The sequence below is a fragment of the Carassius auratus genome, chromosome 22 (assembly GCF_003368295.1).
Source record: "Carassius auratus strain Wakin chromosome 22, ASM336829v1, whole genome shotgun sequence".
In the NCBI taxonomy this organism is placed as follows: Eukaryota; Metazoa; Chordata; class Actinopteri; order Cypriniformes; family Cyprinidae; genus Carassius; species Carassius auratus.
In genome coordinates, this window is record NC_039264.1 from 19,691,002 (window position 1) to 19,702,082 (window position 11,081).

General features: G+C 39.2%; 1 protein-coding gene across 1 annotated transcript; it reads right to left on the reverse strand.

Moving 5' to 3' along the window:
* Positions 1 to 5,413: 5,413 nt before the first annotated feature.
* LOC113039945 (replication stress response regulator SDE2) lies at positions 5,414 to 10,249 on the reverse strand. The gene is made up of 7 exons (XM_026198121.1): positions 10,046 to 10,249; positions 9,839 to 9,956; positions 9,496 to 9,607; positions 9,200 to 9,369; positions 8,171 to 8,276; positions 7,411 to 8,083; positions 5,414 to 6,075 (listed from the first exon to the last, which is right to left on the reverse strand). The coding sequence occupies exons 1-7, from the start codon at positions 10,145 to 10,147 to the stop codon at positions 5,860 to 5,862; spliced, it is 1,497 nt and encodes a 498-aa protein (XP_026053906.1). The 5' UTR covers positions 10,148 to 10,249; the 3' UTR covers positions 5,414 to 5,859.
* Positions 10,250 to 11,081: the final 832 nt, after the last annotated feature.

The window sequence follows — 11,081 nt, forward strand, 5'->3', positions numbered from 1 at the left end:
GTTTGAAAGTAACTAAGTTGATTTTGTAACTGTAAGTAACTGTTGTTTGCAAACACAGATTTTGCAGATTTGGTTTGATATTTTCTGGAAGTAATGTGTAAGTGTTCAAATTCATTTGGGGTCTGCTGTACAAAACCTTTCACTCAAATAGCACAAGACGGCTAAGACGAGATATCAATGCAAGCCGTGCACATCATACTCCCAAGCCATACACATTCACTTATTCCTCCAGCGCTGCAGGATTCATGTCTTCATAGTTAAATAAGGAATGTAGATAGCAAATAATTTTTTTTTAAATCACATTTTAATAAAATCCCTAAATTTATGTATCTGAAGACAGCCATTATTCTTGGAATTTCCATTGAAATAACTTCTGTCATCTATTTAGTTCTTTTTAATTATGGGCCTTCCTTCCATCCTTCATGCAGTTAACCCCTGCTTTTCGGTGTTCATCATGCTGTATAAAGTGTGTGTAAAAATGCCAATTCCGTGCGCTCCATCGGCTTAACCTCCAAGATGACTACCCTTGTCAGACGTCCCACACCTTTAAGCAATTTACCCATTTTCCATGCTCTCAGCCCCTCAAGACTTGGAGAAAGACCAGTGGACTTCCCAAAAATTATATAAAGTTGCCTCCAATCATAGCCATGAGACCAGGTGAGAGACTGGGAGCGGAAGGGTTATTCCGCCTCCCTCCCGTCCTGGCCGCACCCCATCATCCCCTCCGCCCCAACAGCTCTGACCTGCTTAGATGGCTATAAAAGAGACGGGGACTCTGGCGCATCTCAGCATCACCTGCGCTCCCATCCTGAAGAAGAAAAACCAGGCAAAGAAAAGAAGAACAATGCGTTCACTACTGAAGATCACCGTTCTGCTCTTTTGCGTTCAAGCCGGAGAAGGACACTGGCTTAGAACGCTACTGGGTAAGACTGGGGGTCATGACCTTTGGGGAGAGGGTGACCAAATCTCTGTAGATTCGTTTTACAGGATCACTATTGACATTTCAAATCTGTATTTATTTATTTTTCCTGTGTAGAACACAAGATACTTTCAGAAATTTTTCGGTGGGTTTTTTGCCCATACAATGGAAGTCACTGGGGTCCAAACAATATTGGACTCAACTGTCTTCCATTGTGTGGACAAAAGCAGTTAAATATTCTTCAGAATATCTTCGTGAGTGCTACTAATATATATATAATTCATTCCTGAAATCCTGTGACTTTGCTGGAAAAGGTTGTGCTTCTACTTTTCTAAATTATCAGATGGTTTCCATCTGGCAGACGATAAAACTGGAAAGCAATTTCTACAAAAAAAAAATAATAATAAATAAAAACATTTACATGAGGACTCATGATTTGAGCCATTAAGCAATCACATACCGATGTGGTAAAAGAAACCTATTAGCAACTACGTATCAACGTTCTAGCAACCTTTCACAATGTCATTTGGCACAAGCAGAGAATGCATAACTGTATTCACTTTTTGCTTATTTTTTATCAGACAAAGACCTCCGCGCTGAAGAACGAAGAGGAGGTGATGGTGAGGAAAAGGAGGGTTCGGGGAGGCAGTTGGAAAGGGTGATTCGTTTGCCCCGCAGCGTTGAGTCCCCTTGCGCCTTGCACTCCATCCTCCTGCAGGTGCGAGACCTCGGTCTTGGCTACGACTCCGATGAGACAGTGCTGTTTAAGTACTGCAGCGGGACCTGTCCTCGCCTCGCCTCCAACCACGACCTCACGCTCACCAACCTCCTGCAAAGCGGCGTCCTTCAATACGCCGGCCATTGGCACCATCAGCCCTGCTGTCGCCCCACACACCACGAAGACATAGCCTTTCTGGACAACCTCCATCGCTGGCACAAAGTGGAGAAGCTCTCTGCTGCTGCATGTGTCTGTATGGGCTAGAAATGAGGGCGGCATTTGAGATGAAATCTGGCTACATAAAGACTGTCTGATGGTTTTGAGACTGTATAAAGTGCCTTGAAGTAGAATAAGGGCTGTTTAAAGTACGTTAATTCAGGATATGTATGAACTGAACTGTATCAAGATGTATATGTTGCTTTCTTTGCTGACATTGGCTAATATTGTGTTTGAGAATGTCGAAACGTTGAGTTTTGGTGAATGACAACACAATGACGTGTTTGGGTGGCCGATTCTGAGTCAAGATTGATCCAACGAATTGGCCATTTAAACCAAAAATGGAAGATATTTATGTTTATAAATTATTTATTTATTTGAAAAGCATTTTAACTACCCAATAAATTATTGTTAATCTTTCTTTTTCTTCGTGAAAATGTGTATAGTTCTTATTAAATATGCAAAATAAAGTTGTGTTTATCTAACTACACTCAAATTACGATAACGAACTATGAAAAAAAAAAACATTAAAAAACTAAGCAATGCCTATTAAGACAATAAAATATATTAAAAAACTATATGCAATTAAAAAAACAACAACTATATATTACATACAAAATTTGAATAACAATCAAACTGATACAAAAGTCATTCACACTTCATTTTCAATGAGTCCTGCTCATATATTTGGTGTTCAACATGGCACGCACTACTCAGCTGTCTTCCACAGCTGCATCCTCTGGCTCCGCCCCCCACACCTGAACACGCCCCTCCATAGCAGACAAAAGGCGGGGCTCCATTGGGTGGAAGGACAGTGATTGGAGGACAGCTTTCCCATCAGGCAGCTTTAAAGTCAGGGAGCCCTACAAGCAGAGATTACAGGATGACAGCTTTATTGCTCATATTTTACTCAACCTCCTTTTATCATAGTCTTTTTTTCTGTTGGGTCATGAGACTTATTCTGCCCACCTCCACCAGATCCCAGAAGTAAACATGGCCATCTTCTGAACAGCTCAGAACGTGCGTGTCTTTATCAGACAGACAGCAGTCAAGCTTATAGCCTTTATTGACATGACACACACATCATAAAATGAACATTGAAATGGCAATTGTATAGAGGACTGAAAATAATACATTAATGTGTGTATTAGTTTATTGTTTAATTTAACTAATATTTTTTAACACAAACTGTTTTAGAAATGTATTTTTCAGTTTGAAATATGAATTTATTTTGCTGTTATATTTAACTGCATGTTTCAAAAGTCTTAAATATGCACGTTGTTAACATTAAATATGATTTAGTTATTTTACTTTCATGTTTAATTACGGTACATTTTTAAAACTTAATCTTTTTATTTGTCCATTTAAAAAGAGATTTGATTCCAATCGAAATGTTGTGAGTTCTAGTCCCGGGCCGGCAGGAATTGTGGGTGGGGGTAGTGCATGTACAGTTCTCTCTCCACCTTCAATACCACGACTGAGGTGCCCTTGAGCAAGGCATCGAACCCCCAACTGCTCCCCGGGCGCTGCAGCATAAATGGCTGCCCACTGCTCCGGGTGTGTGCTCACAGTGTGTGTGTGTGTGTGTTCACTGCTCTGTGTGTGTGCATTTCGGATGGGTTAAATGCAAAGCACAAATTCTGAGTATGGGTCACCATACTTGGCTGAATGTGACGTCACTTTTTTATTTTTCTGTCATGTTTAACTAAAATTTAAATAATAGTTTTTAATATTTTGAAAAAATTATTTATTAAGCTTAACTCGAGATCGAGATTTGATTGTTATTTCCATAAGATTTGTGATTAAAGTCAAATCTGACTCACCTGACAGCATCACAGTAGCCTCCTCAATAAACTGCACACAGTTTATTTCTAGGGAATGAGCATAAGATAGATAATACATTTTTAGTGAACCAATCACAGCCTTATGAGGATTGTCAAGCAAAATCGATTCGAGAATTTGAGTGAACTTCACAAGGAATGCACTGAGGCTGGAGTCAAGGCATCAAGAGCCACCACACAGATCTATCAAGCAATTTGGTAACAGTTGTCATATTCCTCTTGTTAAGCCACTCCTGAGGTGTCTTACCTGGGCTAAGGAGAAGAAGAACTGGACTGTTGCCCAGTGGTCCAAAGTCCTTTTTTCAGATGAGAGCAAGTTTTGTATTTCATTTGGAAACCAAGGTCCTAGAGTCTGGAGGAAGGGTGGAGAAGCTCATAGCCCAAGTTGCTTGAAGTCCAGTGTTAAGTTTCGACAGTCTGTGATGGTTTGGGGTCCAATGTCATCTGCTGGTGTTGGTCCATTGTGTTTTTGTGAAAACCAAAGTCACTACAGCCGTTTACCAAGAAATATTGGAGCACTTCATGCTTCTGCTGACCAGCTTTTGGAAGATGATGATTTCATTTTCCAGCAGGATTTGGCACCTGCCCACACTGCCAAAATCACCAAAAGTTGGTTAAATGACCATCGTGTTGGTGTGTTTGACTGCACCTCACAGCAAACTCACCAGACCTGAACCCCAGAGAGAATCTATGGGGTACTGTCAAGAGGAAAATGAGAAACAAGAGACCAAAAAAGGTCACTGTCAAAGAAACCTGGGCTTCCAGACCACCTCAGCAGTGCCACAAACTGATCACCTCCATGCCACACTGAATTGAGGCAGTAATTAAAGCAAAAGGAGCACCTACCAAGTATTGAGAACATGTACAGTAAATTAAAATATTTTCCAGAAGGCCAACAATTCATTAAAAATGTTTTTTTATCAGTCTTATGAAGTATTCACATTTTTTGACATCGTGAATTTGTGGGTTTTTGTCAAATGTGAGCCAAAATTATTATAAATTAAAAGTACCAAAGACTTAAACTACTTCAGTCTGTGTGCATTTTATGTATTTAATACATGAGTTTCACAATTTGAGTTGAATTACTGAAATAAATGAACTTTTCCACAACATTCTAATTTATTTAAATGCACCTGTGATATTGTGTGGCTCATAATATGGACTTAAAGCGCATGGCTCTCACAGCGCCATTGTTGACCTCTACGGTCCGCAAAAGATGCTGCGGCAATTGAGGCACTTGAGGATGCGGCTGGGGAGATGCCATATCGATTTCCACAGCTTCAGTACATTATATGGGCATGTGACAAACCTAGAGCTACTCCACAAACTGTATGAAAACAGCATTTTCTTCTGCTGAACGTATGAGTCTCAGCATCGCAGTCTGCTGTTTCGGAGTACACATGAAAGTTGCCTAAATCATTTTTGCTTGCATAATTTGTGAATTACCTCTGGAGATGTCATGGTGTTGATTTATTGTGGATGTTTAAATGTTACTGTTTTAGTTTCATGCTATCCATCATAATTAGATATCGGTGCATTTGATGGAAAATGCATCTGCATTTACACAACAAAAATGTTTTAAACAACAACAATAACAAAAAAAAACATTTGCATTCTGATGCAGAGTGTATGTATTTTTCTGATAAAAGGTTATTTTCACATTCTATTCACTATGATGACACATGATACAGAGTAATAAGAGCAACAAACAGGGCACACAATTGTGCAACAATATTTTACTTAATAAAGTCAAGATGAAAATCACACATATACAGCCAAATACTGTGCAATATGAACAACCTTTTTGGACCATTGATGAATCGTTGAATGACATCCCACCCACATCATAAACATATGACCGATTACAAGGCTCTGTATGAATAAAAACTATTTACTCTGACTGAATTATCATAAAGAATTTCTTGTACAGATTACACAAAAGTTAACCCGAGTTTAACAGGGAATGTTTTTCCTAACAGAAAAAACCCCCAAAACAAGTAAAAATGCCATATTTTGTGAATTAAATTTAAACTTTAAAGTTGTTCGGTAATAATCTAGCACTCATTACTGTCCCAAACTGAGGATTTTACTAAATCAGGTGTTAGATTTTTTTTTACAAACAACACTATAAATTCATGCTAAACAAACTAAATGGGTTACGCAAGCTATTTCTTCTTGCCCTTGGTGGGTTTGGCCAAGAGCGCAGGGTCAATCTGATCAGGGTTCAGTCCTTTGATGGAGAAGAGACGTGCAGCCCGTTCCTGCAGCGTTCCTCCACACTTCATCCCTCGTTCCATCAGTTCTTTCTTCAGCCGCTCCAGACCCAAAGCCTCCAGCTGCTCGGGACCACTCACAGACAGCAGATCCAGCAGACCCTCCACCTCAAGAGAGCCAAACACAAGTCAGTGTTAGGGCTGTGCAATATTGACAAAAAAAAAAAATGGTATCTTGATATTTCCTGAGATTTAATAGATAACGATTATAACAATATTTAGCTGAGTGTGTCATTCTGCTGGTATCTTGGTATCTCCAAGGAATGCAGTGGACAGCCTGACTCCTAAAGTTTGTGATATTCTTGATATTCTGTGTGGTGCTCAGTTCACACTTATAGATTAATTAATTTTTCCAATAGGTTTAACCTGATTTTTACAGTTTATGGACATTTTAGCCTTCATTAAGCCATTTTATCCTTTATCTTTTTAGTCGAATTCTTACATTTAATCAGTGAATTTGAATATTAAGACATTTGTGTTGTTACCAGGCAAATGAAATCAGTATCAACAAAATCCATCTTTGTAATTCAGAGGAAACACAGAAGCTGCATCTGAAGATGCATTTAGATGCATTAATGCATTTATCCTGCGTTTACAAAAGGCATACATTTTTTTTTATATATTAAACATAAAAACTTCAATACCTACTGTTATTTAAATAATAAAAATATTGTGCTTTTTTTAGTAGGCTTTGATTGGAATTATTCTTGTTGGCGAAATAACGCAAAAACAGGCAAAATGGTGGCAAACAACATAATTTAATTCTTGTTTTAATTAATGTTGTAAAATATCAAACCTCACATTTGGAATCATTGATTGATTAACTTTATAAGTGGTATAAACCAGAGCCAATCCTCCCTTTACACAAAATACGCAAGCTACATAGGGGTCACGTAACACCAGGGGGCGCCCTTGCTCTCAAAGATGACTATTTTAGTTTTTAATTTGGGCAGCGGTAATGAACACATGATCATTTATTTTAATGCGGTGCACAGGTGCCCATTTCTATGTAAACAAAATGTCAAATCACATAATGTGAATGTCGAATGTCTTTTGTCAAGACTAAAATAAAAACAGAGTTGAACGCATATCGGGCCGCAGAAGAGACTCTGTTTCTCAATCGCTTTCACAATTCGAGACATACATATTCGCCCCCAATGTCTTGAATTTGGGATCATTCTAAATGCATTTTATTAGTCTGAATCATGCAGTAAAAGAACGCACTCTATCTGCGTAAGTGCACTACTTTAGACTTCACATAATGTTTGTGTGTACTCTGTAGAGCTGCCGTTTTGAACAGATCCTCACAAAATACTCGATAATGTCACATCACACATTGTTCAAATAATTATGTTTTCGCAGATGATTTATATTGCACAGTTGTCAGTATTACCCAAAAACATTTCCATCATGAAAATCCCCTTCATAAACAAGGCATCTCACCTCTTCCTGTGCCTGACTGCTCTCGGCTGGGCCGCTTGGTGCTTCTGTGGGAACAACCTGCGATTTATCCTCTTCTCTGCTGCTGTTTTGGCCGGTTTCTGTTGTACACTCCTTTTGCACCGCCTCCTCCACCTCTGTTGGGGAGCTCGATGCAGGACTCTGGGAGGATTTATCCTCTTCGCTGGTGGCGTTTTGGCTGGTTTCAGCTTTACACTCCTTCTGCTCCTCCACCTGTGTTGGGGAGCTCGGTGCGGGACTCCGAGAGGAACTATCCTCTTCGCTGCTGCTTTTTTGGCCGGTTTCTGCTTTACACTTCTTCATCCCCTCCTCCTCCACCTCTGTTGGGGAGCTCGATGCAGGGCTCTGGGAGGATTTATCCTCTTCGCTGGCGGCGTTTTGGCTGGTTTCAGCTGTACACTCCTTCTGCACCTCCTCCTCCTCCACCTGTGTTGGGGAGCTCGGTGCGGGACTCTGGGAGGAGGAGCTGCTGGAGCTGCTGGGCTGCTCCTGAGGGTCTGTCCGGTCACTCCCCCTGGTGGCAGACGGGAGCACAGCTGGTTTGGGAGCATCTGAACTGCGTGAAGCTCCAGAAGTGGACGGAGAAGCCTCACTGTCGCTGTCATCACTTCCTTCACCAGAGCTGCTCATCTCCTCCAGTCCTCCGAGGCCAGTCCTAGTGGATTAAACGAGCGTGTTACAATTTAGTGATTCTAGTCAGCAAGATTAGCTCGCTTTTTTGACATGGGTTAAATCAGCTAACCAGAAACATTTCTTCTTTGCCTTCTTTTCACTGTCAGCTGGTTTCGGACGCTTGCGACTCGGCCCCTCGTCCGCCTTGACAAGACCACTAGAAGAAGCCTGCATGCCTGCGAGAACACACAACTTTTACCTCTACTGTCAAGAATAATTACGTTTGGGCAACATACTTGAATATTTACAATATGCAACATTAATGGAGCTGTCAAATCAATATCAAATTAAATCACTCACAATTAATACACATCCTAAATAAAAGCAGGTGTTTACATAATATAGGTGTTTGTACAGTGTATATTGAGGTCTATATAAATACACACACACACACACACACACAGATCCATGTATATACTTAAGAAATTTTTAGATTTCTTTGACACAAGTCATAAATACGAATAAACATTATATATTCAAACAAAATGTTAAACATGCAGTTAAATCATGATTGATTGATTTGACAGCCGTATTTCAGCCATAATAACAATGTATAATTATACGTATTTAATATTAATTGTAATAGTTTAAACATCGTTATAATAAAGATAACACTAACTAATAAATATACTGAATATATAATTTACATATTGCTAAAGATAATTTTAGACAACATTTCTAAGAAAGATCGCTTTCAAAATCGTAATATTTTTTATTATTAATTTAATATTATTATCTCTTTTGGCTACAAAATCAAGCAATGTCAAATTACTTGAACTTTTGAGGATGAGAATATTAAATGTCAGAAATATTTTAGTTTAATAGAGTCAATTTAATCTCAGTAGAAAAAAAATAATCTGATTCAAAAGGTGATTTTAGTGAATTTAGGTGGTGTATTTAAATTAAAAAAAAAAATTAACAAATCTTCAAAAGACCTTGGGATAATGGTGTAGACGTTTAACTTTCACTCACTAGGATAAAACTAAATGTGTACAAAAATGCCATTTATGGCTATTTATCATTCTCCTCTGTGTAAATATCCTCTAGCACTACTATAAGACAGTAGATTTTTTTCACACAATAAATTAATTCAAGTTGCCTTTCAGCACAGAGTCCTCCAGTCTCTCCGAGAGGTCGTGGCACTGCTGTTCATAATCAGGGTCTGTGAAATAATGTTTGGGCTCGGCCAATTTCCTCTGAATCCGCTCCAGACGACGCTGCTCCTTCTCTGCCTCTCGATCCGCCTGCTTCTTCAGCCAGTCCGCCATTCTACAAACAAACACGCATACTAATTCAATGATTCACATCAATGAGACGACCTAACGGTGGAACAGAAAACAGTTAAGTAAATATTCAAAAAAGCATGTAATTGGAAACTGTAATCATCCTCCGTACTCTTTCTCATGATTGACGTCTCTTAGTCTCCTTCCGCTCAGATCTCTGCAGGCCTCACGGTTAGTGGTCTTTTCGATCTGTGCCCCGAGGGCCCTCAACATAGAGCCAAATCCTACAAAACAAAGGAATAAAACCTTTATTTATACTTTTCAAATGTGTGTGTATATAATTAATAATTTCCAAATTGGAAATGTATCCAGAATGGGGACATATTTATACCACAGCATACTCTAACAATTATATTATCATATAACAATTAGCCAAATATCAGAAACTCATCATGTTCTAACATTTGCAGGCTTCAAAACAGATCGGCACTGATGTCCCGGACTGGTGTGTTTACCTCCTTTGCCTCCACATAACCGAGGCTCCACACGGTACACAAGTCCAGCCCGAAGCGGGTCAGTCCTGTCCGAGACTCGGCCATTACTCTTCACATAGACGTCTATGAAAGAGACACCCTGAGAGAACACAACACTAGAGTTCAGCTCGTTTTAACCACAATTATCACCCTCAGAATCACAATCCTCAGTTTTGACTGATCACTCACCTCTTTAACGGCGAAATGATCGATGAGGTCGCCGACAGTCGAGCCCGCGGACACGGTAAGGTTAGTAAACCTCAAAGTTGGGGAAACCACGAAGAGCTCCATGTTTTCTTCTCCTCTGTTCTCGAAGAAGACGTGCCTATCAACTTCCGGAGAAATCCGTGACGTATTAATAGCGTTCGGAAGCCGAGAGAAGAACGGAACTTGTCAAATGGTCAAATCTCACATTCGTCGTAGTAAAATAAACCTTAAAAGGGAGAAAACGGTAAATCCAAGCTGCATTTTTATTTATCTCGTTAAATGAAGCAATGTAGTTTGTCAATATGTCATATTTAATTTTTAGCAGTTGCACGATATTATATATTTGCCTCTCCTATGACTTTTTTGCATAATAATAAGCATCACATATCCAAAAACAATTTCGAAAATCTTAAGGTTTTACTACAAATAAAACAAAACAACATGGTTACTATGGTAATCACAAATTAACCATGGTTTTGCTACACTAGCCATAGTTTAACCATGGTCTATGTAGTAAATCTGTGCTTATAAAAATGGTAATCAAATCGCCAAAATTACTGCACTTTTATTTTGAAATGTTCCCAGCATGCTCTGCTGTACGTCTGACGTATCAACATGGCGTCGCTCTGCAAAGAGATGTAGAACTTGAGCTCCTGATCATCTTTACAACCAAAAAAACTATTTTTTAACACGCTCATATCACTATGCAGCTCTGATGCGAGCGGAGGAGATGGTAAATCAGCCGAGATGGTGAAGAGTGTGTTCGCAGCCGTAAATGAGCAGCACTCGGGCCAGATGGGCCCGCCTGGACGAAGACAATATGTGTCAACGAATGGACTCTGTATTTTGTATGGGATATAAAATGTAATATTGCACTTCCACGGATTTTGATTCTTGTTTGATTTTTTTTTTTAAATCTATCTAATTAGCCATTTATGTATGATTATTTCTCTTGTTCTCTCGTTAATTACATATTTTATGTAAATATAATATGGAACACAATATACATGGGAAATAT